This window comes from Blennius ocellaris (genome assembly GCF_963422515.1).
Source record: "Blennius ocellaris genome assembly, chromosome: 16".
NCBI classification, from domain to species: domain Eukaryota; kingdom Metazoa; phylum Chordata; class Actinopteri; order Blenniiformes; family Blenniidae; genus Blennius; species Blennius ocellaris.
In genome coordinates this window covers 10,714,076-10,741,146 of record NC_137665.1, presented here as the reverse complement: position 1 = coordinate 10,741,146, position 27,071 = coordinate 10,714,076, and the positions used below count along the sequence as shown (strand labels likewise).

Here is a 27,071-nt window from a genome sequence, read left to right as displayed (position 1 = left end):
TTTTATGGGACATGTTTAAATAAATTGAGAACCAATTTAAAATTTTTTATAAATAAATAAACATTTGGCAAGCCTTTCCTAGTAAAGAAGGATGAGGTGATTCAACTGTGGCAGATTCCAAGGGAATCATAAAGAATAGGAGTGTTATTGATCATCTACCATAACAAGTAATACAGCAATTTTCTCCAGGGTGATGCTGCACCATCAGAGGCCCAAAAAATAATGTTGTTTGAAAAACAGGACACATAGAGTAGTTATAAATCCACGATTAAGAATTCAGAGATGATTAAACATCAGCATGCATTTAGGTGCGCAGTGTATTTTGTATATGAGTGAGTGGACATGTCTCACCAGCGATCAGCCAATGGGAACTGGAGCTGAGGTTTGGGAAGCTTGAGCTGCTGTTCCTTGACGGCGTACGTCAACACCTGTCTGTCCGAGTAGTGTCTGTACGGCTGGTTCCCCAGTTCAAAGAGCTCCCACATAGTCACTCCTAATGACCTGAAACAGATCAAAATAAAAGTCAGCCACTATTTCACACTTTTATGCATCAATCTTTTCACAAAACAAAGTAAACTAACGTATATATTTTTTGTTAAACCGGGTGTTTGTATAGGAGGGCATCTCAATAAAGACAATAGCATTTCTGGTCAATCACTTCTTGAGTATCTCACCATATATTGCTGCTCTTGGTTTGGTCGACGACCAGTAGGTTTCCATGGACCTCGTCTATCAGTTCAGGTGCGATCCAGCGCAGGGGCACCCAAATTTGATCTTGTGTTATATAATAGTCATCCTGTAGTTACACATACAAAAAAAACTACTTTTTTGAGTACTTGTTAGGTTAATCAAACTGAAAAGTGATGTCTATAGACATCATGAGTACAGGACTGACCTTGTAACGGCTGTGAGAAAGCCCGTAGTCTCCAATCTTAACTGACATGTCTGAGGTTAGCATGCAGTTTCTCAAGGCCAGGTCACTTTGGGGAGGAATGACAACAGAGAGATAAACTTTTTCCAACAATTGAACTACTGTGCACACCCATGCATTGATGTTTTACTGTACATTTAAAATGGATTTTCTTCAACTTTATATTAAAGCACTTGCTACAATGGGAAATTAATTTCACTTTCTTCACAAACAATGGACATCTTTAGGGTGAGCAGTGACTGGTGGCAAGGCAGAGCGAGAGGGGCTCGCCCCCCGCAACAAAATCACTGATGCTGGAGTTTGCAACAACTACTCAGGCAGCACCAGGATGTTGTTGCAGGGAGAGGCCAGCAGAGGGCGCACAGACCTTTGTGGATCCTTCCTCCTTAGCGCATCACACATTCAGGCGAGTGAAGGTTGGAGGGGGCAGGATGGATGTAACTTACTTGTGGATGAAATTGTACTTGTGGAGGTGCAGGAGGCCTGAGGCGATGTCACATGCCATCCTTTGCAGGATCAAAGGGTCGGGAGTCTCAGAGTCAGTCAGCCGACAAGTACGAAAGTAATTTTTCAAATCGCCCTGAGAGACAAAAAGGAAATGATTAAATGTGTTGCTTTTTCCATAAATACAAGCCTGGAAGTATTTCAATGTAAATAATCAATTATTGTTAGTGATTTGTATCCTACCAGAGGGCAAAACTCCATGACCAGCAGATACGGAGTGACTTCTGAACATTGTGCTAGGCACTGCAGGAGGGCAGGGTGCTGAAGAGTCCTGCAAGAGCAGCAGCATTCAAGTAGGTATGAATGGAGGCAAAAAACAATTTATAGAAGGGCTGATGCGTCCTCCTCATTCACACCGCATCATTGATTGAGCTGGACTGAGTGCTACCTTGACATTTCTTACCGGTGTGGCTGGACCTCCTCGAGGAATTGCATCTGATCCTGGACACTGGCGCTTGCCTTCAGCTCTTTCACCACCACCTGGGTGGTGCTGAGGCCCGCATTGACCTCGCCCAGCAGAACCTGAGAGATAGTAGCAGAAAAGGCTTACTTTACTGAAATTACCAATAATATGCAGTCGCATTTAACGGCATGTTAAGAGTAGAACTGGGTACAGCTTTATAATAAATTGTAAAGAATTTGCTGTAACTGTGAAAAACCAACTCCTATGAACACCCTGATACACCACAGATTAGCCTCGCAAGAGTGAGATCATCAACACATTAGGCTCACATTCCTTATGGAGTAGAAAGCATCTCAGAGATCAGCTTATACAGTCATGGCAGATGCAGTAACAGTTAATAATTGCTGCACAGCTGGTGTTGATGGATCCCCCAAAACACTGTACGTGTGTGATTTTAGAAAAAAAAATGACCATGTTTTACCTTGCCAAACCAGCCATGTCCAATCTCCTTTAGATACAGCAGACTATGGCGGCCAAGGTCCGAAGATTTCAGCAGCTGAACTGGAAAAGAACAGAAACATAAGACAACTTTTACACAGGATGTCTATGTTTATACAGTAACTGAGTGACAAAGAGAAAATTTACATTTTTCTCAGTAACCAAAAGAGAGAGAAAAAGGGAAGGTTAAAGATTGTCTGTATAAACAGTGCTTCAAACCCAGCAAAAACAAACCCCTCTGAGTCAATACATAATTTCACAGTTTTGTAAATACATTGTTCCATTCACTTGAGACAGTGTTGCATAAAGGCACTTATGCAAACTCCAAACTTCTTTCCCGGTTGAGTGAAATACTACTTTACCAACAAGGAAGAAAATTCTGCCACGACAAAAAAAAGATTACTTTGAAAACTCATCCAAATGAAATACCTCCTTGGATCTTCATGTTTCATTAACTGAGATGTTGATGGTGATGGAGAGGACGACGACGATGATGATGATGATGATGATGATGATGGAGCAGCGGAGCGGCCAGCCACTCTGAGCACCGTGACAAGGACTGAGTCCGAGATCCCGGCAGGGACGAAGTGCTTGTTCAGAGTGTGAGAACCAAGAACCCGTGGCTCCAGCCCCAGGCGCCTTAGCCTCATTGTGTGTATGTGGGAAAGAACCCACGGTCGCAGAGTGTGTGTGTGCGAGCCTCGGCAGGATTTAACCCTCCGAGCCCTCGCACAGCTGAACAAGCTCCCCATGCTGCCTCTCCCTTTCTCCACCGAGCTCATCTTCCAACTGGGATATACACAAACACACATACTGTCCTTGTCTGGAGCTCTCCAGCTGTCGACCAAACACCGGCGTCCTTGGTTCCTATACAAAACTTCAACATAAAGTTTGCACAGAACTTGTCATAACTTGGAGTCGGTGAGCCGATCCGCAGATGGATCCACACAGGAGTCCCGAGTCTATTCTGCTGTGAACACTGAGACTCTCTGGTCATGTATCACGCCTGATGTGACCGTCACGCATGTTGGTAGTGTGCTGTCTGACGCACCAGCTCCAAGACACCCAGTCGTGACATAAGGTCCGCATAATGCCCCCCTGTCACTCAGGACAGCAGCATTCTTCAGCCAAACATGACACAAACACTGCTCTGTCCGATGCAAAAAAGACCTCTGTCATACACACTCACTCACTATCTCACCCTCCCCCCCCAACCCGCTCTTAGGTCCTGGTGCATGCCACCACCCTTACCCTGTCTCTCCTCATCCTGTCACAGACCCTTCACTGTATTCTGCCCATAATGCCAGTCCTCCACGAGTGCGTTCCATGGACGTTTCAGCCCGGCCTTATGCTCCCCCACTGCACAGCCGGCCTAAAACGGAGCCATTGTTTGGTTCGCTCACTCGCGCGCTCACGCAGAGTCCCCTGGTACACAGTGCGCCAAACACACACTCGGAGACATGCAAAGAAGACACACAACAAGTCCATTCTCCATTGGAACGCTGGACAGACCCACACTTTTCCACCCGGAGCTTCAGCCGCCCCTCCCCAACCCAGAAAGCAAGAGGGACAAATTAAGAAGTGGTATTATACCAAATGTGGAATGTGTGAGCGTGAGTGTGCATTCCTGTCCTACTAAAGGCATTCCCAGAGAGCCTGGCAGGGTGCAGTGGGGCTGTAGGATCAGTGGGACCGTGGAATGAAGCACACACTGACTGATGCATCTGGTCTTAGTATTGAGTTTAAAAGCATTAAATGACCTCCTGCATAAAGTATCAGAGCCACAAGTGGATAAGCAGGACTGTCAAATCAATAGCAGACGTTGTGCGTGTTTATAGTGATGTATAATTGATGCTTGGTTCATATAGAAACCACCATTCATAGTTAATGTATAAAGTACACAATAGTTTTTTTGTATATCGTCTTGCTCTTGTGGTTAAACAGCTCTTTTATTTGTTGGGTGTAGTTAAGTCAGGGGGTGGACCATTCATGGCGTGCATAATGTATGCAGGATCTTTCAGTGACTACATCTGGTTATAAAACAGCAGATTCACTTAACCTTTATGTTACTGATGTCATAGGAATAAAATTTAGACTTTCCTTATCATGTTAGTCTTTTTCACAACATCAAAATAATAGAATAGCTGTGCATGTTCAATAGGCATGTCTATTAAATACAACACGACAGTGATTTCAAATGTAGAACATGTTTAAAGAATAAGTCATAGACCATGTTTCTTCTAGTTCAGTGACGGGATGACCGTTTCCTTCTTCCACAATCGCTCTTCTCACCATTCAGCCTTTCCTCGCCCTGCAACACCTGGACCAATCATACAGCGGTAGCGAAGGGGGACATAGGCGAGGGTAACAATTGGCTGAGAGCCTGAGGCTGCCGTATCCAATCATCGCTGGCGCTCACATCCTGGGATGCTGAGCGGCAACGCAGCTCCCTTCTGGCTGAGCATGGTGCAGCGCAGACAGGCAGTGACTCATGCAGGGTGAGGCTGTTTGAGCACACAAGATGTGGCTTACACAGATCAACATATCCTATGTAAGCAACATCCCAGATTTTGTGAATAATGAATCACCAATTTACACTGTCCTGTGAGGGATTACACATACAGAATAATGCCAAGTATATCAAAATAGCATGCATAAATGAGTGGCTAAAAGTCTGTCACTTGGACATTGGTTGTTGTCAGCAGCAATGTACAGAAGGCAGCGGGTTTAGGTCAGATTCCTTCCTCTGCAGTGGGCTATTGTTTTGTTTTTATTTCACACACATTAAACTATGCGGCACTGCAGTAGGGCCCTAAAGAAATACCTTACACACTGCACATATGTCTTTCATTTGTTGAGACGTAGAGATGTTAGGAGAAAAAGAACAAACAAACAAGAGAAATGTTGTGCGTTTTCTTACTGGATCTGCCGGGCTGTTTGGAGACTGGCAGGGAGACTTCCGTGAGGGGAAGGATATAAACTTCGGGGCCATTCTGAGAGGAAGGCGAGGCCAGATCTGCCTGGTACTCCTCTCCCTCAGTGTTTTCAAACTCCTGTTGCAAAGAAACACGCTGCGATTAGTCATCCGCTCACAGCCGTCCTTCCACTGAGATAGTGGGAGACAATGGTTCCACTGTGAAGGCAACGAAGCTCTTCCACCTACCCATATACATAAGTCGTGTAGATTGTGGGGTGCATTGTGTGGGCCACTGCTACGACACTGCGGGGATCACACTAACGCATACCATTCAAAATGTTTACACAATGCCTCTCTTTCAGTCTTTCAATTCAAAGACACGCTCTTAAACAGGTCTTCACATATACAATTGCTTATTCACTCATTGTTTAATTGGTTATTAAAAGCTTCCAAAACATTTACGATAATGTTTTTACTACATCACTGTGGATTAGTTGTGTAATACTCTCTGAAGTTGTTTCTTTTCCACCGACGACATGTGTTCATTCATCATTGCACATAATACCATTTTAATCTATATTTCTATGTTTTCCATTTAATACTTTTACACCAGAACCGGAGATCTGTATTCCATTCTCTGACTTGAGTGTTACAACATTCTCTGTGTGCTGTAAAAGAAATAACTGGAAATAACATTTACAACCTAAAGGTTAAGTGTCTGCACCACGTTATGAGGAAGAAAAGGAGGAGCTATAATGAGTTATGCAGAAGAAAACTCAGGTCCTTTAACTACAGACTTACCCCCTCTCTTCCACAACACCACTGCTGCTGAGATAGATGTAGATAAGAGAGAGAGACAAAGAGAGCGAGAGAGGGGGAAAGGAAAATAGTGACCCTCTCTCTTTCTGTTCTCCATACTCAATATCCCACACCTCCTGCTCTGTCCTGCCTGCTTTATCCCTACTTCATCCGCTTTAAGTCCCAATCTACTGCAGTGCCCTTGCTCTCGACTCATTGTAGTCTGTCTCTACACTGCTTCGAACCTCTTTACAGCGTGCATAAAGGAAGCTTATCTCAGTCCAAAAGGTAGGCCGGGTGCATTACATCGGCTTCTTTCACAGTGCAGTAGGAAGGAGGATGATTTTCATCCTTAGAAAAATCCTGTATTGTCATTTTGGCTGTCTTTCATTCTTTTCCATATGTGACTTCTGAATTAGCTTTATCTTTACATTCCTCAGTAGGTATTATTTCTGATTATAGTCCAGAGACCTTGATCAGACAGCCAAATAAGTGAAAAATACAGATCTGGAGAAAGCAGTTCATGTGGAGTAAAATATACAGACACAATTAACAGAACCTTGTCTTTGTAGGACAATATACAATAATAGCGTCAGAAGCTTAGGTGAGACCTGTAAAGTCCCACAACCTACAATATGTATACATTTATTATTATATTTTTTACATTAATTTGATGTTTTCCAACAATTATGCTGTTCTATTATTCCATAAAAAGCTTACGCTGAACGTGGATGGCGAGCTGTTCATTTATATGATGTGTGTTGGCAAAATGCCTGAAATATGCAGGAGCAGTGTTCTTCTGGAATTGCAGAACAGTGTTCTAGTACGAACTCCCTACTCCATGCTTTCCCAAGTGAGTTTTACCCCATAAAGCAACATCTTTAATAATTCAAGTCAATCTTGTTGGCCTGCTCAAAGACTGTGTAGAGCTGTTTTTACAAAGCCAGCATCCATTCCCCAGTTAATGTACTGGTACCCATAACTAGCCTGCACCTACTTGTCGCCCCAACAGAGGCAAAGAAAAGTGACACCGTTAAAAAGTGAGAATGCATGACAGCCAGTCTGCAGGATGGAAATATTAAGAAAAACAAGGAATATTTAAATGGCTCGGTATGTGTGTGTTTGTGCAGTGCAACGTGTGTCATTAAACATTATACCGTGTGTACATAGGAATGTGTGTTTCTCCTTCAAGAGAACCATCTGCCACTCTCCTCCGAGTGAAGTGTGAAAGCGAGCACCTGGCTGTGAGTCAGCGCTGCACGGCTCCCCAGAGTGCCCTCAGTTTAGAAAGCACTTAATGCCCAGCCTCGCACTACACGCTCCAGCAAGAACACCACGATAGAGAGGAATAATGAAGCTTTTTGGACGGTGCAGTGGTGCGATTCAGGAGTCCCACACGACTGCACACTTTACAAATGAGCTGTTGAGTGATGAGCGCTTGCCAAAGACGGGGATAGATAGTGGAACCATCTCAGCGTTTTGTCAAGTTTGCAGCCAATGTAAAAGGACAAGATAGAGACTTGAGAACTTTATAGTGTTAATTGGAGTATATTAACTATTGTAATACATTTTTATTGGGAACACTATAACCTATGATGTTATAGGTTGAATGTGTTCGCACAGCCCCATAAATGTAGTACTTTACAGTCATCTTCATTAAAAAAAATCTTAATTATGTGACTTGACCAAGCTATTTCAAGCATATCTGTTCAAAAATAAATGCATGTGCTCTACATATGTCTCCTTGGACAAGACTTTGGGCCATTTTATTTTTTGGAAACTCCTAAATATGTTTACAGGATTTTAATATGAAGTTTCACAATAAGAAGTTGTAGTGATCAGGCTTCTGATTGACAGACAAGGTCACCCAAATACACAGAGTAAAACCCCAGCAATTGGTGAAGGCATTTTCCTATGCAAAGACACTTTTATCCAGGCCGTGTTTACCTCTCACCACAGGCTGTTCTCATTGATTTTCATTACAAAGATGAAAAAGCTGTTTAGCTCCCTGAGTCTCTCCTGGACTATCTAATTATTTGCAGCTCTCTCACCAACTCTCTAATCAATAGACTGGTAAAAACTTATCTTAAGCCCAAAATGATTTGCATAAATCTGAACATACTGCTTTTCAGGCAGAGTTGTAACTAATGCATCCCTGGCTAAAAAGGTGATATATTGAATCTCCAAGCTTAAGCAAGTAAAGGCAGAAAAGAGTCAATGTCTCAGAATTGACTAAACTGAAAATCATGGTATGTTGCCCTAAAGACATTCGGAACAACCCAGTCACATGAATACTATTTTAGTTTTCTTTGATTAGGATTTTTATTTCTATAATGTCTGTATTGATCAAGTCTCCAGGATTCTCTGCAGCTGACACAGTTGCTCCTGTTAAGATCGAGCTGAGAACTGTCATGTTTGTCCCCCCTGGACCAGTTTTTTTTTTTTTTTTAAATAAGCTGTGATGGGTTTAGAAATGCTGGAAGTCTTCATCAAAAGCACTGAGCTTCTTTCCTTTTAATACACAAGCATGGATCTGCTGCAGTTATATGTCATTCATGTGTCTCTCCTGCAGTTTGTGTGTCTTCCTCTGCCCGACTCTCTACCGTCTCTCTGCTCATAAAATATTTGTCTTGTTCTTAGCTCACTAACCTCAGAGTGAGCAAGTTCCCACATCAAGTAAGAGAGTGGGGGTTTTCTGTGGAATGTTTGCATGTTCTCCCTGTGTGTGTGTGTGTGTTTTCTCGGAAAGCTCTGGTTACCCTAAATGGCCCATAAGTGTGAATATTGAGTGTGTGGACCACAGTCAGATTGGCTCTAGCAACCTATAGAATAAAGTGGGAAAGATAAATTTAACATTACAAATAAAAACATATATTATATTTTAATGTTAATTCCATGAAGAGGGCTGCATGATAATAGAAGATGCATCCCGGCAGGGAGCAGTCTGGACAGCAGCTGTGGAGTTTCTGCTCTCTCTCCATATACACCCCCCCCCCCCCCCCCCGCGCCTCTGTCAGAGACTGTTATCCTTCATCGGCAGCCCAGCTCAGCCGGTGGTGTTTGACACAGCGTGGCTGAGTCACGCTGGCAGCTCAGGGCGGCACAGAGGCAACATGAGCCAAAGTGTGACAGGTAACAATACTTGGATACAATGAGCAAAGGATGTATGTACTTTACTTGCTCTTAATCCTGACGTTTACACAGTAGTATTTTAAAAATGAGGTACAAAATCAAATATCCAGTGGTTTCAAAATAATAATTGCTCTACCTATGGGTTTCCCCCTAGTGTACTGATTTCCTCCCACTGTCCATTGGCAGGCATTTCAGATTAAGTGGTGACCCTAAATTGCCTATAAATGGGAATATCATAGACGAGTGACCTTTCCAGGATGAAACCTGTTTTCTGTTGCCAGCTAGGATCCGCACCATGCATCTCGAAAGGGCATGCAGAAGATGGATGGATAGACACAACACCATTAAACCTCTCAAGTCTGGTTCGTTTAATGTTGGCAGTTTTTCCTGTGTGTGTTTTTCACCTTTGTTCAATGAACATTACCTTCTCCCTCTGTACATGCACACAACCCATTTATTTTGTATGAATAGGTCCATATTCTGTACTTAGCACAAAGAGAATCCATTGGGATATCAGTTAATCGACTTTCTACAGATGAAAGCAATTATTTAGCATATGAAAAACAATTGGGAGACAAATATTAGGGGGCTAATCTTTCTATTATTACATTACTGAACATAGACAAGACCAAAACCTCTTTTTTTCTTTTGTCTTGTCTTTAAAACACAAAACTACACATAAAGAACGGATTGGATACGTTTCCAGTGTCTTTTTATACCTGCCTGCCTGAAAGCCCTATCCTGTTTCCTTCCTGTAACATGCACCCTGGACTAATGAGTGGCCCCCACAGCACGTCCAGCTGAGGGCAGCACAGAGCTCACCTTGAAGCCAATGTCTCCCTTCTTGCAGCAGAGGCAGGCCAGCATGAGGAAGACGAAGGTGAAAAGGCCAGAGAAGGAGACAGCGACAACCGCCAGAGACGAAGGCCAAGACAGTTCACTCAGCGGGGCCCCATCTGCAACATCAGAAGCCACAGAGTGTCACAAGGATGAAGTTTAGAATCCGAACAGAGATCAGATGGCAAACTGATGGGCCGTGCAGGAAATTAAAAACACAATGAAGATAAAGGAGAATTGTGCACACACAGATGATTTGTGGCTGTTTTGTTGACAGCCTGATAAAAGAAGCAGGACTCATTAGCATTGTTTTCAGTTTTGTATCTCTGCAGGTGGAATATGAAGCAGAGTGTTGTCGCATAATTACAGTAGTTGCCATGCAGTCGTAGTCATGAGAGCAAAAAGTTTGAACCACCCACCTACACATACAATTAATGACTAATAATTTAAAAAATATAGTAGGTGTAGTGGCTCATTTCACTGCATAAACCGCTGAAGAATGAAAATGCTTGTTGTGAATCTATAATAAGCTTTTAATTTGGTACAACCCTACAAATTCATCCCAGAAGCGATGCTTGCAATTCAAATAACAGCCAAACTTTGATTAAGTTAGAGCAATTTTTCACACACCAATGCACCCAGAGCTTTTAGGCTAAGCCCACAATGAGACATAAAAAAAGAAAAAAAAAACCTTGAAATTAAACAAATGTGTTTTCTGAATATCTGTCACTAATAGCTACACAAGGACTGCACATATGCCGATTGGACGTCTCATTATGTGCGCCACACACATATATCAGTTCATCTTTGGAACAGACCACAGAGCCACATGTCAGAGTCTGGAGCACCTACAAATAATCAGATATACAGTTTTATACCTCTTGCCAGCACAGATAAAAGAAAGGACACAAATAGAGGCAGATCGTGTGTGAGAGAGGAAATGAGGAAGAGAGTGTTGGGAAAAGCTTGAGATAGATATATACAAAAATATGCACATGATAAACATCACTAATTATTTGTCAAGACAATCATGAAACATATTTGTTCCTCCATAAACCGTCAATTGTTTTTGAGTCTTCATAGACGTTCACATTCTAACTTTAGTGCCCAACAAACACACGGGGGACTAAACCCCAATCAATTAAACACTGGACACAAGATGGAGACTATCTTATGACCATCGAAGCCGTGCCTGCCTCAGCAGCCGGTGGGAAATAAAGGAGTGCTCCTCAGTAGTCTGAACATCACTAAATAAAACATAATCTGCATAAACTGCACAGTTTATTTAATGATTCAAGATGAGGCATTAAAGATTAATTTTTCAATTAAATTGCACTGTGTTCATACTTAGTCCTTGTCACTTCATATGGTTTCATTGTTATATGATATTTCAAAGACTGCCCTGATACTGTAATGTAAGTCTTTGGTTATTCCTTTGACGTCACTCTGTGATGAGCTGAGTTTGGGTGCAGACTGGGGCCTTATTGCATCAGATTTGCTTGTTTACTTTGGGTATTCACAATTCCAATATATGCTTGTTCATGTTGATTTGTTGCTCTAAAATATGTATGTATGTGAATGTTTGTATTAACTCTGTGATGGGCTGAGAACATTTCACAGGTATATCCAACCTTTCACAGAAAAGTTCATCTTACTATATACCAGTAACTTCCAGAATCAACATCTGAATTAAAGTTTCATTCTAAGGATGTCTTGCATACACTATGAAGTTGGCTGTCTTTAACTTTGAGTTGAAATGCAAGAGCATCATATTTTGTCTCAATGTTTGAATAAACATTTGTAATTGTCGATGTAAAGTGTATCTATACCATAGATAAGAGTTTGTCTTCTTTTTATTGTTCCATCTACTTTTCCACCACTGAGTCCATATAAGGTTTTGTTGTCAATATTGAGACCACGGAAGCCCAGACATCACTCTCCCCCTGCAACTCCCTCAAGCCCCCTCTGGGGGGACCCCAAGGTTCTCCCAAACCAACTGAGACACATAATCTCTGCAGCGGGTCCTGGGTCAACCTCGGGGCTTCCTCCCAGTTGAGCATGCCAGATACATTTCCAACAGTATGCGGCCACAGGGCATCCAAATCAAATGCTGAAACAACCCCAACTGGAGGAGTCGTATCTCAAATATGAGATTATCCCAGATGGTCCTTTGCTCTGAAAGGGGGTGAGAGGCTTGTCTCATGTCTATGGAAAGAATCTGCATTGTTATTCATCAATCTGAGAATCTGAAATAGAAGGACTGGCTTTTGAAGTCAGTTCGGAACACAGATAAGACTGCAGTGTTGTCAGGGGCCACTCTGGTCTATGATGCTCGTGTTTTTTGGTGTGTTTTTTTTCTTTTTCCTTATCGTATACTGGCTGGCTGACTAATACCCAGCGGTCCTGACCTATTTGACTACATGAAGCCTTGAACTCTTTCAAAACTGACAGCCCAAACACCAAGCCTGATCTTAGGGTCATGGGCAAGAAGCAATAGAAGGACAATACCACAGTCAGAAACCAGTTCCTGCTATAAGCCTGATGCGGGGACTTACTATTTGCGAGTGTGGGAATTGATGCATCACAATGGTGATGGCCTGAAGGCCAACACACAACACTTTTTTGACTTTTGCATTATGGAGGACATGTTCGTCGTGGGCGAAGCAGAAACCTAAAGTAGCTGAACTAAACCAAGCAATGCCCTTTCTGATGCCACTCATACTACAACACCAAGCCTGAGTGGGTAGCAAAGGGATGAAGGATACACTGTGCTGTGGTTGATAGGGAAATGAGGTGCTTGAAATGACTTCGAATTTCAACTTTCTTTGCATCCGTTCAAGCAGAAATCAAATTTAAGAATAAGACGCTAATCTTCCCTGGCAGCCGTTACTGACTCTGAATCCCATTTCTCCCCCCCATTGATGGGCAAGTCGTAATGTGAGTGTGTGAATGATTGTGTGATAATGTGTGATTGTGACTAATCATGTAATGCACAATGAGACTGCTGCCGTAGCATAATGTTTAATTTCTCTAAAATCCATTTAACTTTGGACTCTTTCAAGGACCTAAATTTGGGTAAAACCGAATAAATTTTATGCTTAACTTCAATATGCTGCTTTTTATTGCAGATTCATAGAGATTTTATATTTGTTGCTCATCACTTCCTTGAGGAATGATACCTAACCTTCGCAATGACTGAATGGATGGATGTGAGGAAGAAGGATGGGGTGAAGTGGAAGCAGTGCCAGGAGCAGTGATGATACATGCTGAATCAGGGGTCACGGTGACTCACGGTCCACTGAAGGACACGTCATAAAATGTACATACACATGTTGTAATTTTTAAATTGGTTGTCAGGATGAACAAGTCTTTAGGCCAATAAATTGCTGCTTTTCTACTTGATATCAGCAAATAGACTGTCTCACAGGGGCACAACAACCCAATACAAACAGCAGAGTAAACTCTTCAGGAAGAACACATTCATTTTTTAATAGGTGTTTTATACCTGGAGAGATTCATCTTGTTTTTCGTCATTCTCACACAGAAAAGTTTATATGATCCGGATAAGAAGAAATGATCCTTGAAGAACAAGATGGTGAACACAGTGTCCCAACTTTCCACAGATAATAGATAACTTTGGGTAAATTGGCAATTCAAACTGACCTTATTTTAATAGGTTTGGAGAAGGTCAATGCCCGTTTCCCATAAAACATTAAGGGGGCACTATTTATCTGCTTGTGGTGTGCTTCCTCCACTCTAATGTTTGACTGTTTCCTTATTGTAAAGCAGCAGCTCGGCTCCTGAGACTGGGCTCAGTTACAATGTGGCCGTATGGCTGTAATTTGTTGTTGATGCTGTGAAAGTCAGTCTCAATGAGAGTTGATCAGTATCTCTGAGAGGGCCGCATTAAAAACAGCGAAACCTTAATGTTTGATAGAAAGGTGCCCGGCGGGGAGTTTTCTTTTAAGCACCAATCAGACCAGGAGATATTCAACACATCTCATTACCAAATACTGAAGAAGTGTGCAGTGTTTGTTTGTTTTTTTTTGTCACAGGCATGTTTTTGTACCTCGAGGAAGCTATTATGGTTTGTTATACTGCACTTTATTTTTCATCACTGGAAGGCTTTCCATCATTTTGACACAAGGCTGAGTTTTCAGTGCTGAATTTCTTCATAATAAAAGAGAGACACAATTCATACTGCAACATGTTTTTCAATCCTGTAGATTTAGATGCAACAATCAGGCCTGCTTTCTATGACCAGCTGAAAGTCTAATATGAAGATGACGATCTCCACACGTGTGACATTTAAACAAGCCATCTTCCTCCCTCTTTCTTGGCAAAATAGTGAACTAAGTGAGGACCCTGGGTCTTCTATAAATATTTGAGGAGCACGCATTACTTCGCCAGCTGCACGGTGAAATGAAAATAAAGTACTTAAATCCGGGCTCATACGCGCTTTATTAAAAATCTGTCTCCAGGACCAGAGAGAGATGAGCCATGTCCTGACAGACGGGAGAGGAGAGCGATGGAGTCACCCTGCCACCTCCACAATTTATGCTGACAATGAGGAGGATGCAGCACGATGAAGCGAGGGGAGGAGAGGGAAAAAATTTATTTGTGGGCAGAGAACAAATGGGCGCCATTGATGTTGCCTTGGATTTGCTACAAGTAGGACTTTTCCATGGTGTTTTCTCTTTAGTGAGCCACCACTCTGCATCCGCGTGATCAGTTTGCTTTAACGCCCTCTGGCTTTTGTTTTCAGATAATGGCTGCACCATCAAGGTGAGAAGACGGACACACAAGAAAGGAATTTGCTGAGTTTCTCATGTTCACAGAATCAGAGCGGACAAGAGAAATTTATGAGCACACAAGTAAATAATGGTCATTGAATACAAAGGCGCTGTCAGGAGGAGGTGACTTTCCATCACAACAAAGCAAGACATGGCATATAAATAGCAATGAAAGCTATATTTAACAAAGAAACATATTACACTGTGTCTCACACTGACGGAAAGAGTGAACAGGAAATACACACACGCAGAAGGATGAAGCCCCGAGAACGAAGCAGGAAAGCACAGGAATTTAATGATGCGTGTGTGCGTGCACTCATGCGTGCATGCGTGCGTGCGTGTGCGTGTGCGTGTGCGTGTGCGTGTGTGTGTGCGTGTGTGTGTGTGTGTGTGTGTGTGTGTGTGTGTGTGTGTGTGTGTGTGTGTGTGTGTGTGTGTTTGCGCATAAATACGAGATGTGGTGTTAAATACAGCTGCTGAGTCTGCCATCGTAGATCATAAATAAGAAATGTGCTCATGAGGTCGGTCTTGCTGCTGCCATGCATCTGTCCTGAACATCTGAGGCAACTAAACATCAGCTCCGAATACTGAACGGGGCAACGACCTGGTACACTCGATCATCACGTGTTCAATAGATCATGTTGGCATGGACAGGAACAGACAGGGAGAGACGACGGGAAGACCATATTTAGAAAACAGTTTTTTTTTTAATCCCGGACTGAGGGAGGTATGTTATGATCTCTTTCCCTCATGTGTTTGAATGCCAGGGATGAGCCATGTGCTCATATTCATACATCAACATGAGAATATGCGCCCACACAGAAAGCCCAGTCAAGGTGTTGCACTGAGCTACAGAGGATCAGGTTTGATCTTCTGTGGTGAATAAGTCAGCAGGATGTTCTTTTGCTTTTGACAGCGGCAATCATGAGACCAAGTCCATGAGGAAAAGCACTTAACACATAGAGAATATTGTATGTTGTGATTCAAACTGACACACAACAATGAATGCTTCCCTAAACCTTTTCTCTTTTTTTCTTTCGTCTCATGTCTTGTTCGTATGCGTGTATGCACAAATGGACACATGCACACCCACGCAGGCACGCGCACACACACACACACACACACACACACACACACACACACACACACACACACACACACACACACACACACACACACACACACACACACACACACACACACACACACACACACACACACACACACACACACACACACACACACACCAGCTCTTGATTTTTGGCCAAGGAACCTGCAGGGTGGGCCTACTGCCAAGCTATACACCACTGCAATCAAACTGTCTTGAGAAAGAGTGAGGTGGAGAACAAAAGAGACACAGTTTCTACTGATATCTAGTAGATCGAATACAAATAGAGCCATGCATTACACAAGTAGTGTGGTAAAAAGTTTACAAATGGATGTAAAGCCAGAGGATAAAGGCTGTGTTTTATAGTTGTATTAGTCCAGTATTTCTTACAACAATGTAACCATGATTACATTTAAAGGAAATTTGGATTTATTTAGGGGGGTGATCTACTATTTCACAGTTTAAAAACATGTACTAAAGCCCCTTGAGATTAAGTTGCATGCAGTGTGCTGCAAACAGACAGAGCAAAGTCCCAGTTTGTGGCATCAACTCCCTTTCCAGCTACCATTAATGGTGCCAATGGATAAGTATGAACACCTTTAACATTATGAGAGGAGGACACACACACCGAGAGAAAGCTTAGTTGAGAGCAGAAAGCACCCCAAATCTCTCTCAGCTTGCATTTACATTTAGGCCAGTGCTGCAGGCGCAAACAGGCTTTTCCATCTGCCCTGCCTGGGCTTTACCGAGTGCCTTCCAAACACAACACATAACACTCTTGCACACACAGTGGAGGATAGAAAAAAGCAGAGATGATAGAACAGAACGGATTGAGAAAGACCAGCGACGAGAGTGACCTTTAGCTTTAAATTGATAGACCAGTGAGGATGTCACAAACAATATGCATACATTACTGTAATGGGCTGCAGCAAACCCTGAAACCTCTTGTGGTTTTTGACTAAAGGTTACAAAATTAGAGGTTCAACACACACCATTTCAAATGATTGGCTCACATTGCAGAAACTGGGTGTCAGACATGAGCTGGTTTCCCAAAGGGAGATATTGTTCTGACACTGCTTCTTTGTAAAAGGTCCAGATGCAGTAATCTGATGTCAAGGTGTGCCTGTTGGAGACTTGTTCAATATGTACCCATGTCTGAGGATGCAGGACACAGGATGACTTGAGCTACTTCTTAACTTTTTTTTTTTTTTTTTTGTTAAGGAGTTTAAAATTGGGTTTCTTCCTATGAGAGAACATGTGACAGGTTGCATGAAGGAAAGAGAGAGATCAAGGGCTTGAGCAGGTTGTTTAAGTCCAAGAATAGTGTGGGGAGTGCAGGAGACAGCGGAAAGATGGACAGTGGGGAAGACAGTGTGCTGAACATGGAGAGGTTGCAGATGAGAGGAGAACACAGTCTGCAAAAACATACACATGTGCACAGGGTTTGGAGCAGAAGGAAAGGCGCAGCGTGATTAATGACAGGATATGGTATCCTCCACCAACTTACATCCTTTCAGCTGTTCTCTAATCGTGCCGTCTGTGAATGACTGCAGATGGCAGAGGGATGCACTGGCCTGCAGAGAGCCATGATCACTGTCATTAACTGGGAGTGAGAGCCCAGGAGGACCAGCATGGATCAGCAGTACAGGCCTGTCACATAAGTCCCCCGATAGCTCGGGGAAGGGCACAAAACCAGAGAGAAAGTGTCCAAATAAAAACTCTACTTTATCTTCTGACTAAATTCATTTGATTAAGCTGTTCTAAAATGTTCACATTGACTGTAGTGATACGATCAACAACGTGTAACATTAATATCAGGAATTGTTTTAAATGCTCTCAGGTGATTGCAGAGATGACTAGCAGCCCCTGCTGGCCTTTGTTTTCTAATGTGGACTGCTGGCTCAGATGTTGAGAAAAAAAACAACTGCTGAATTTGGACTATTATTATCAATTTATGACTTGAAAATAATTATGTTCATCCTGTTGTGCCGAGCACAGCTGTCTTCTCTTTACAAAAGCAACCGAATTTATGGGAAATAACTGTGGAAGGGACTAAGAACACCAAAACAAGAACATATAAGCTCCAAACAGATAGTCAGGAAGGCACTGCAATATTTTGTTGTGTTCATAACACACCTAAGGAACACATCTACTTTAAGGACAACAAAAGTTTTTTTTTAACCCTAACCCTTTTCCTCTACAGACTGAAGGCTCTGTAAAAACTAAACTTTCATATGACACAATCATATTGATCGATCTTCGCCACCAATGAGACCAAATTTAGAGTTTTGTGCAACTGAGTTTCACAAATGTGTCAATGACGGGAACGCCATGAAAGAAAGCCAGAAGAACAGATGCAATAATTAAAATGGCTGGTTACAAATGACTGCTCTAATGGAGGATTTCCATGCCATTTATTTCAATGAACAGATGGAATACACGATACTGGAGTTCAGCCCGGTCCAAATCTCCTTTAAGCTCAAAAAACTCAACTTGACTTAACAACAATTTGAGCTGTACATTTACATTACCCAGTTATTCTTTTGCTATTAGCTTAACTGAGGCAAATATGTAGTTGCAAATTATTTGGTGCCTTGGTGCTTGTGAGCTGACTTTATACCACAGTGTTCTGGGCTGAAAGGAAAAGTTAATACAAATACTACAACCAGGCTCATAAACATTATGCATGTTTCCAATTGAAGTGAGTCAAAGACAATGTATTGTACATCGCATAACTAGGCAGTTCTATATGTCTAACCGTCACATTGAAATAAAGAGTAAAAGAAGGTTTATTATAGATTGACAAACAATCGGTGTAAAGGTCCTCATAACAATTTTATACATGACAGAGCACCACTCGGCACTCACATTCCAGGAGTCTGGATGTGTTTAGGCTCCTGGTTGGAAAACACAAATTAGATGCATGTGCTCAACATATGCAGACATACAAATATGCACTCCATTTGATTTCACCCAGAGTCTCATGATACAGACAAAGGTGATGTGTTTGTGTGTGTGTGTGTGCATGCATTGTTATTGATTCGGATTATTTACGTCTTATTACAGCTATTTTTGATGCCATTGCTGAAATTATACTCCAATTCCTACACATATGCACATTTTACAAGTCAATACTGCTTCTCAAATTAGTTGCTGTCCTCTGTAGAACCCTTGCAAGTTTCACATCAGTCTTGCATTCTTAATTGAAAAAAAAACAACTTTGTCTTTATCCTTCACCTCGTTAGATGTTGCTTAATTTCTGTCAGAGTGCTTCAGCATTTGAAGTAAATTGCACAAGTAGTGTGGAGTGCTTTATGACAAATTAATTACTGTATATGAGCTTCTCGAAACCAACGCCCATGTCACTACACACGCGCACACACGCACGCACACACACACACATGCACACACACTTTCAATGACTGTGACATAAAAAGCATTGCATCAACCACATCATCACACAGAGAGCAGAGAGAGAGATAGATGGTTTCCCTTCACTGCCTAAATCCACTTCATTCTTATTCCAGTTTCCCTCAGAAGCAGACTTATGTAACTAAAGTGCTTGGTGTTACACATGCAGAGATGAATAATCAAACAGTCAGCAGCGACTGGCTTGTACTGACCGAGTCAGTGGGAGGAGCACTGGGAGCTACCAAGATGCCATTTTTAACTTCTTCTCTCTCTTCCATGACTACCACCTTGGTTACAGCCTGCAGCTATGTGTCCATGTTCATGTGAGGACACATGTAAGGTGGGATGTGCAGGATTGGAAGATGTTGGCGAATGTGTCGGCGACGGAAAATGTGGATGTGTTACTTTCGACATCAAAGTGCTATTCATAACATGCATGCCGTCACATCCAGGCGAGGAGAGTGCTGACAGACAGCTTCCTACTGTGCTGCATTGTCAGTCCACAGGAGTATCAAATGTGGTCGGTCATCTGTCCTTACAATTAGGAAATGGATGATAGTTTTGTACATAAGATGCAGCCAGATTATCATTAACTTTACCTGTCAAACACATGCACACACTCTCCTAATGGGGGAGCTCTCCGTGGTGCTGAAGCTATAGTGAGTCAGGGGTAGTTGCGAGCTGCAGTTGGTGCAGAATGCTACACATACCAGAGTGCGTTCCTCGCAGGCACAGACAAATCCCAGCTCGGTCATGTGAAGCCTGATGAAGTCAGGAAATCTACAATGCTGCTACGGTGTGTCTGTTTCCTGCTGATGGCTTATATAATGCCACACAATGTGACGACTGACTTGGCCCCGTGGTTGTTTTTTTTATCTTTGTCTGTGTGTGTGTGTGTGTGTGTGTGTGTGTGTGTGTGTGTGTGTGTGTGTGTGTGTGTGTGTGTGTGTGTGTGTGTGTGTGTGTGTGTGTGTGTGTGTGTGTGTGTGTGTGTGTGTGTGTGTGTGTGTGTGTTTTCTGCTTATTCATGTATGACCGTATGAGGTAGAGCACACTATGTTCTTACATGGCCTGGAGCATTGGAGGAAAGTGCTGCTGAAGAGGCTGACTTCGGGGGTTTACAGTTCAAAGGCTGTCAGAATTCCAGCTTTAATGTCAATTCAAGCGCCATTTTGATGTGCATGTCCACACGTTTATGTGTGCCTGATTAGTTGAAACAGCACTCTTTCTTCTTGTGTTTTTTCAAAAAACAAAATTAATGTATAATACCTCCATCAGGTCATGTGACTCAAGGTTGTTGTTGTTAAGATGAGTGTCTTCTTTGACTCTGCTCACTGTTAATTGAATGTTGTTCCAGTCAGAATAGAGTGTCCCTCCCCTCCGAGGCATTTTAGCATTTCTCTGTCCTTAGCGGTGTCCACGACAATGATTGGTTGCTCCTCACACGCCCCCCTCTATCACCTAGGCAACATTGATTCTCAGTCCAATTACTAGAAAGGAGAGGGATTGCAAGTGAGGGGCCGTTCTTATGAGAAATTTAAATCATTATGACAGGAATGATGATCCAGACCCCATCCTTTGCACCAACTATTTACAATCCGCATGCACTGTCCTGCTCATGCCCCCACCCTCGACACCTCTAATGAACCAATATTGCATGTAGAGAATCCACCCTGACCTCCTCACTGAGGCTATTTCATACCAGCAATTGTATTTCACTGCATAATCCTGATGGGAAGTTTACAAAACCTGCGATGTTCTCCGGGTTGAAAAAAAAAACAATCCAAGTAAATTAAAGATGGCTCTCAAGAGCCACAGTTAGCCGACATTTTACTCATAATTCAGTTGGGATCCATTTATCTTGCTCCAAATTAAAACATTACACTCCTCTGGTGGGTCTGTATCATTTCACAGCTCCCAGGACAAGGGATTGCCAGCTCAGCACCCACACTGTGTGTGTTTTTAGTGTCTCACCACTAAAATGCTTTTCTTTGTAGTTCTACTGATCTTCACCTAAAACAGAATCAAATCTGGTTCTTACGAATTGGCTGGAAATTGTATTGATGATCAACTAATCATCATTTAAAATATATCACGTCATATTACTGCACTGTGCCTTGCATGTGCTATTCCTCCTAGAATATCGGTTATATTGAGTTTTGTATGTAGATTTGAACAGAATTTGTAGTATCTTGAACTTGCCAATACAGAGTGTGAGTAATAAACAGTGCAGTTCTTCTTTGCAAGTTGCAAATGCACAAGTAAATAATTCTTCTACATTTTTTAGAACTACATTGATTTCTGACCTTTTTACATGGCCAAGGAACAGAGAAAGAACTGGAAGAAAAAGAGCTGGAACGAGTCACAGGGGGGTGGGACAGTCAGACTGAGAAGGAACCGGGATCACTGATGGGGTTTGGGGAGGACAGATAGAGCCTGGAACTTGAGAGCCACTATGCTTACTGTCATTTATATGCTCAGCACACCACAGCCAGTGCGGGAGACTCTTTTAGTCCTGTTTACATTTGCACACAGTTATTTATTCTGCTCTAATTCAACCTCCCGCAGCCTGTGTGAGGGCTTGACTCAACGCTCTGTGGTCCCAAAGCACTGCAGCAAGCACCTGGGATCGCCTTTCGCCAAGGATCCCATCATTCCTCCTGACAGGCTGTGGTGATTAAATGCTGCATCCAACGTGAGCACAGAGTACCGCAACCTCAAAAAGCAGAACCACACACACATATGCACATACACACACACACACACACACACACACACACACACACACACACACACACACACACACACACACACACACACACACACACACACACACACACACACACACTAACTGTGAACACGGCACACTAACAATGCATACAAACTCACACTCAACTGCAGGGAGGTACGTGCAGGACTATGCAGATTTAGTGCAGGTAAAACTTTTAACCCTCTTGTCACCAAACTAGAAAGGGACCAAGAGGTGTGACCTAATCATACCTCAGCTCACGTTTTGAGGTTTGAGCTCAGTTGTGTCATGATGATGAAGATGCGGATCGTGCTGATGGTGGTAAACATGCTGATGATGATGAGGCAATGATGCTCAGGCAATTATGTATGATCCAGCACACATTGCAGGCACAAAATCCAGAGAGCAGTCAACCCTATTCCACGAAGAAGAAGAAAAAAATCAGTGTCTTGGTAATTTGTCGGTTTGACCCTTACCTGTATCAAAGTGAGAGTTGAAAGCAAAACTGGGGTTGAAAAACGCCGACGACATGACAATCACATGTAGGGCAAAGACCATCCTCCTCGTTGCGCAGCAGAAGACAGCACGAGCCTAAACGGGGGGGGAAAAGGTCAAGAATAAATTCCTGACTCAGAAAGGTTTTTTTTTTTTTTTTCTTTGCCTGAAATAACATGTAATGGAAATGCGTAGCATTTTATTCCATCGCACCTCACTGACAAGGACCCCCCCCCCCTCACCCCTGAAAATCCTGCTTCACCTTCAGCTCGAACAGATTTTCAGGCAGATGTTGAGAGCCGTTTCCATTTCACCACATCTGTCAGCTGTTTGACAACAATATCCAGACACGCGCCTCCTTTCCTATCACTGTTCTTTTGGACAGATTCGGGCCAGCTTGGTCATCCAGTGAAACTCCTGACCGATTTTATATGCTGAAAAAACTCCACTGCTCCATAGTTCTTCTGCGTTGCTCTCAGATTGAATGTCTGATTGCCTCGCACTACATTTAACATGCCGCGGACCCGCTTGTTTTACGAGGATGCGTCGCTCTGCGATGCGCAATTGGGTCTCCGGTTGGATACAGAGAGACAGAGCGACATCTTGCACCAGAGTCAAGCGACGCAGGCTATAAAAGGACTTCCGTTTTCCAGATTCCCAAATACAGGCGTGATGACGTACCAAGCGACCGAGGCTTTTTTTTTTTTGGTCTCTTGAAGGACAATTTCCGTTTGGTTTCCCGTCGCGCTCCGGCGTACTCCGGCGTGCTTGACGCGCGTGTTTCTCCAGAAGATTGGCTGTCCTGCACGCGTCAGGGTTTGGCCTTGGGCAGCTGTCGAAGTAAAATACACTTATGTGTGTTAATTTGAACTGAAGGCACGCGCGTCACATTAAACCTGGCAAATATGACAAGGGGAAGCTTACGCTCTGCATCCGCATGCGGATCCTCGCCTGCTCCATCGTGCAGCATCGCGCACAGACATATTTATGTTATCATTTTTAGAAAGGGAATACATATAAATTGAGGCAAATGTAACGCTACAACTCATCCATCCAATTAATTTCTACATTAATGATCTGCAGCCCCCAGTAAAATACAGTATAACCAGTTATATGCATAAAAAGAGCAATTTTTTGTGTCTTGCCACCAGATCATGTTTAATTGGAGTCACAAAACACATTTAACCTTTAAAATGAGGCTAACATAGCTTATGAAGTTTCATATATAAGTTAGACACAAAAACTAGATCTTGTATTGCATTCATGAAGCTCCAATTACTATTCAGAATGATACACTTTTCATTACATTTGACCTGTTTTTGTGTCTGATTTGAACAGTTTCATGCCTCTTTTTCAGCATTTGTTTGAAGAAAATTGTGACATTTTAGCTGTCATATCCCTCTTTTAGAAATTGTAGTCATTTCAAACTTTCTTGAAGCTTGTTTTTTTTTCTATTTCTCTTTTTTGGTTTTAGCTATTTTTGACCCATTTTACTTGGACCTTTTTAAATCTCTGTAGTGTCTAATCAGGGGTCTGCAACAGATCAGCATTACAGGATAAACGCACAGGACTTGTAGTCACACACACTTATATTTACACTGATTGGTAATTAAAAGTCATATGTATGCTGCATGTTTTTGGACTGTGGGAGGAAACCAGAATATTCAGACCCATGCACACACTGGGAGAAAATGAAAACTCCACTACAAAAGACAACTGATCAAACTGAGGACATTCTTGCTATGAGGCAAGAGTGCTACACCACCAAGAGATAGGTAAACAAGTGCAATTATATGATTTCTAACATTAGCGAATTCATCAATGCAAAACAAGGATTTTGTTTCAGCATTGTCAGTTATCGCATCATGTGACATATTATGATGATAGAGAGATACTGATGCTTTACTGCCTGTTGGCAGCCAGCTGTCAGCAATAAAAGAACAAGAATTTGCGTGTGGTAAACCATGCCAAAGGTTTAGCAACTCTAAATCTAAATACATTTTGAACAATAAACAAAGATATTCTTAAGAGTGAATTCTGGAGGGGACCCCCAACACTCATACTCAACCCAGGTGCAAAAATATCAAATGTAAATGCAAAGGATGCAATGGTTTAATTGGTAAAAATGACTTTCTAAAAAAGACCACTTTAATTCAAATGAGAAATTTCATTTCAGAGTTTTGCACCAGGTTTCCTCCAGGTGCTCTGGTTTCCCACAACATGCATGTGAAGTTAATTGGTGACCCTGAATTGCCTATAGGTGTAGATTTGATTGTGTGTTGTTGTTGGTCTTCGCTGTGATCAGCTGAACTGGATGAAGGGGGTTGTTGTTATATACCACACTACAGTAACTGGGTTTTAGTTTATGAGCTTGTTTTTCTCACACACTAATATTTACAGGAAAAACTGACAATCTAGAGTGATTATTCTTTCATAGGTACACTAGAGAGCAGCACTTAACTACTGTTAGGATTAAATATGGGAGGATTTATAAAAAGTACTTGCAGGTGCACATGTTTGGCGGCTCTCTGAGATTGGCCGGATGCATCAGGCAGATCCTCTGGTCTTTATGTAATAATGTACAAATGTCATGGTTGATCACCTCAAGATTTCTGAGGTTGAAGAATCCGCTCCAAGATGTACTGCCACAACCCACAGACTACAGGAAATTGATTTATTACAATGATTTGGCTCTCTCACATTATCATGTAAACTGACCTTAAATAAAACTTTTTTTTGTTTCGTTTGGTAGACACTGCTCTCAAAGCCTGGACATTGCTGACATTTATAGTTTCAGATTAAATAAGGTTGATAGTAATTGGAATATATGATGCTCTCTGTCTAGCAATCAACACTTTTCTATACCCCCAAAACTTGTTTAAAGGAGACTACAACATTGAGCTTAGAATAATTAATCACTACAAATATGTGTATTAAATTGAAAGAAATCATTCAAAGTGAACCACAGATATTTTGAATTGATGCATTAAACTACGGATGTGTAATTATGATGATGTTCAAGCTAAAATATTTGTTTATTTCACACTCTCTTGGGGAACTTCGCTGCACTTGTACTGCTGTAGTCATTGATACCTGATGGGGAGATTTAGTTCATATCCAGGTTGGGATTGTGGCTCTTCATGTGTGGAGTTTCCATGTTCGTCCTGCATATGCAGACGTCCTCAACGCTGTCCAAACACATGCATTTAAGGCTAACTAGTGTTTCTAACTTGCCCCCAAAATGTGAGTTTGATAATGCGTGATTGTGTGTCTCTGTGTGCTTGCCCTGTGACAGAGCGACGGCATGTCCAGGATGTAGACTTGAGACCTGTACCAGTGTTACATGGAGCATCATGGACGATGGGTGGATGGGTTAACTTGTGTGTTGTGCGTGTCATGGCCTGACTCAAAAAGCAGAAGTATTCTTGAGAAGATTTTTTTCAGGGCATGAACTACCTCTGCCTCATCTACATTTCTAATGATGCAGTAAACTGAGTGACTGAGGAGTGACTCTGTTAGAAGAAAGCAGAGCCAAATGCTGGGGTGTTTCAGCTGTGATACAATATCAGCACAAACGGAGGAACTTGAAACCTGTTGATAGATCCATCCGATGGCAGAAAGCCACTGACTGCAGTTAATTTACAATGGATCATACTGGCTATTTCTTTGTGTCTATCACAGTGATCTGCAGAGCGCCGATGCTGTGGAGACATTACTGCTTTCACTCCTTATTCTGCATTCAAGCTATTCAATCCCATGTGATTTTTCTTTCGTCATTACTGGCTGAATTGTCCAAAAATAAAAAAAATACAAATGCACTATGCACGTTGTTTTTTTCCCGACATTGTAACAAAACAAGGAAATTCTTCCCCTTGTATCAGAAAGATTGCTCAAACAACTGAAAGCACTCTCTTCTGGCGAAAACGGGTAACTACAACAATTGCATTAGCATGTAAGAAAATACAAATATGAAAGAAAAGTTTGCCCTAATAATCTTGCATACAACAATAACATCATTTTCATGACATTTAAAAAAAATTCATATTTCATCATATTTCTTTCTACACAGCGGTCTAGTAATTAACACACCTGTCTCACAGTGATAATATCCCATTTGATTCCACATTTGGGGAAATGTTGGTGTATTTTGCATGATCTCCCTGTGTGTGCACATCCCACCATCTTAAAAAGTTTGAGTTGAACTGGTGGCTCTAAATTGTCCATGAATGTGAATGTATATATGATGGTGTAATTCAGAACATGCCAGCTAAGCAGCAGATTAAGAAACAGAACGATAAAAGAGTAAATACAGTAAAACACTGTGTTACATGATCCTCAACAGAACTGTTCCATGTGTGACAATGACTCAATGTCATGTCTTGCTCCACCGCATTGCTAATATTCTGATATTGGGTGGTTATTATCATGAACTTTGAGGATGAAAACCCAGAGTCATAGCCTGTTATCAAGTCCCCACTTACAGTCCATGGTTCTC

At 42.1% G+C, this 27,071-nt stretch overlaps 1 protein-coding gene across 2 annotated transcripts in view; it reads right to left on the bottom strand.

Annotated features, from left to right (window-relative positions):
- The window catches only part of aatka (apoptosis-associated tyrosine kinase a), a gene marked incomplete at its 5' end in the record, with an annotated part of 29,173 nt that extends 6,534 nt beyond the window's left edge, over nt 1–22,639 (bottom strand). The window contains 10 exons of one of the 2 annotated variants that reach the window (XM_080510858.1): nt 352–501; nt 675–796; nt 896–980; nt 1,378–1,511; nt 1,619–1,706; nt 1,839–1,957; nt 2,320–2,399; nt 5,257–5,389; nt 10,006–10,139; nt 22,558–22,639. In XM_080510858.1, coding sequence (XP_080366984.1) covers nt 352–501; nt 675–796; nt 896–980; nt 1,378–1,511; nt 1,619–1,706; nt 1,839–1,957; nt 2,320–2,399; nt 5,257–5,389; nt 10,006–10,139; nt 22,558–22,639 — 1,127 coding nt within the window. Of the gene's footprint in view, nt 1–351; nt 502–674; nt 797–895; nt 981–1,377; nt 1,512–1,618; nt 1,707–1,838; nt 1,958–2,319; nt 2,400–2,765; nt 2,882–5,256; nt 5,390–10,005; nt 10,140–22,557 lie in introns of those variants that run through there. The other variant, XM_080510859.1, reaches the window with a different exon arrangement.
- Nucleotides 22,640–27,071: the final 4,432 nt, after the last annotated feature.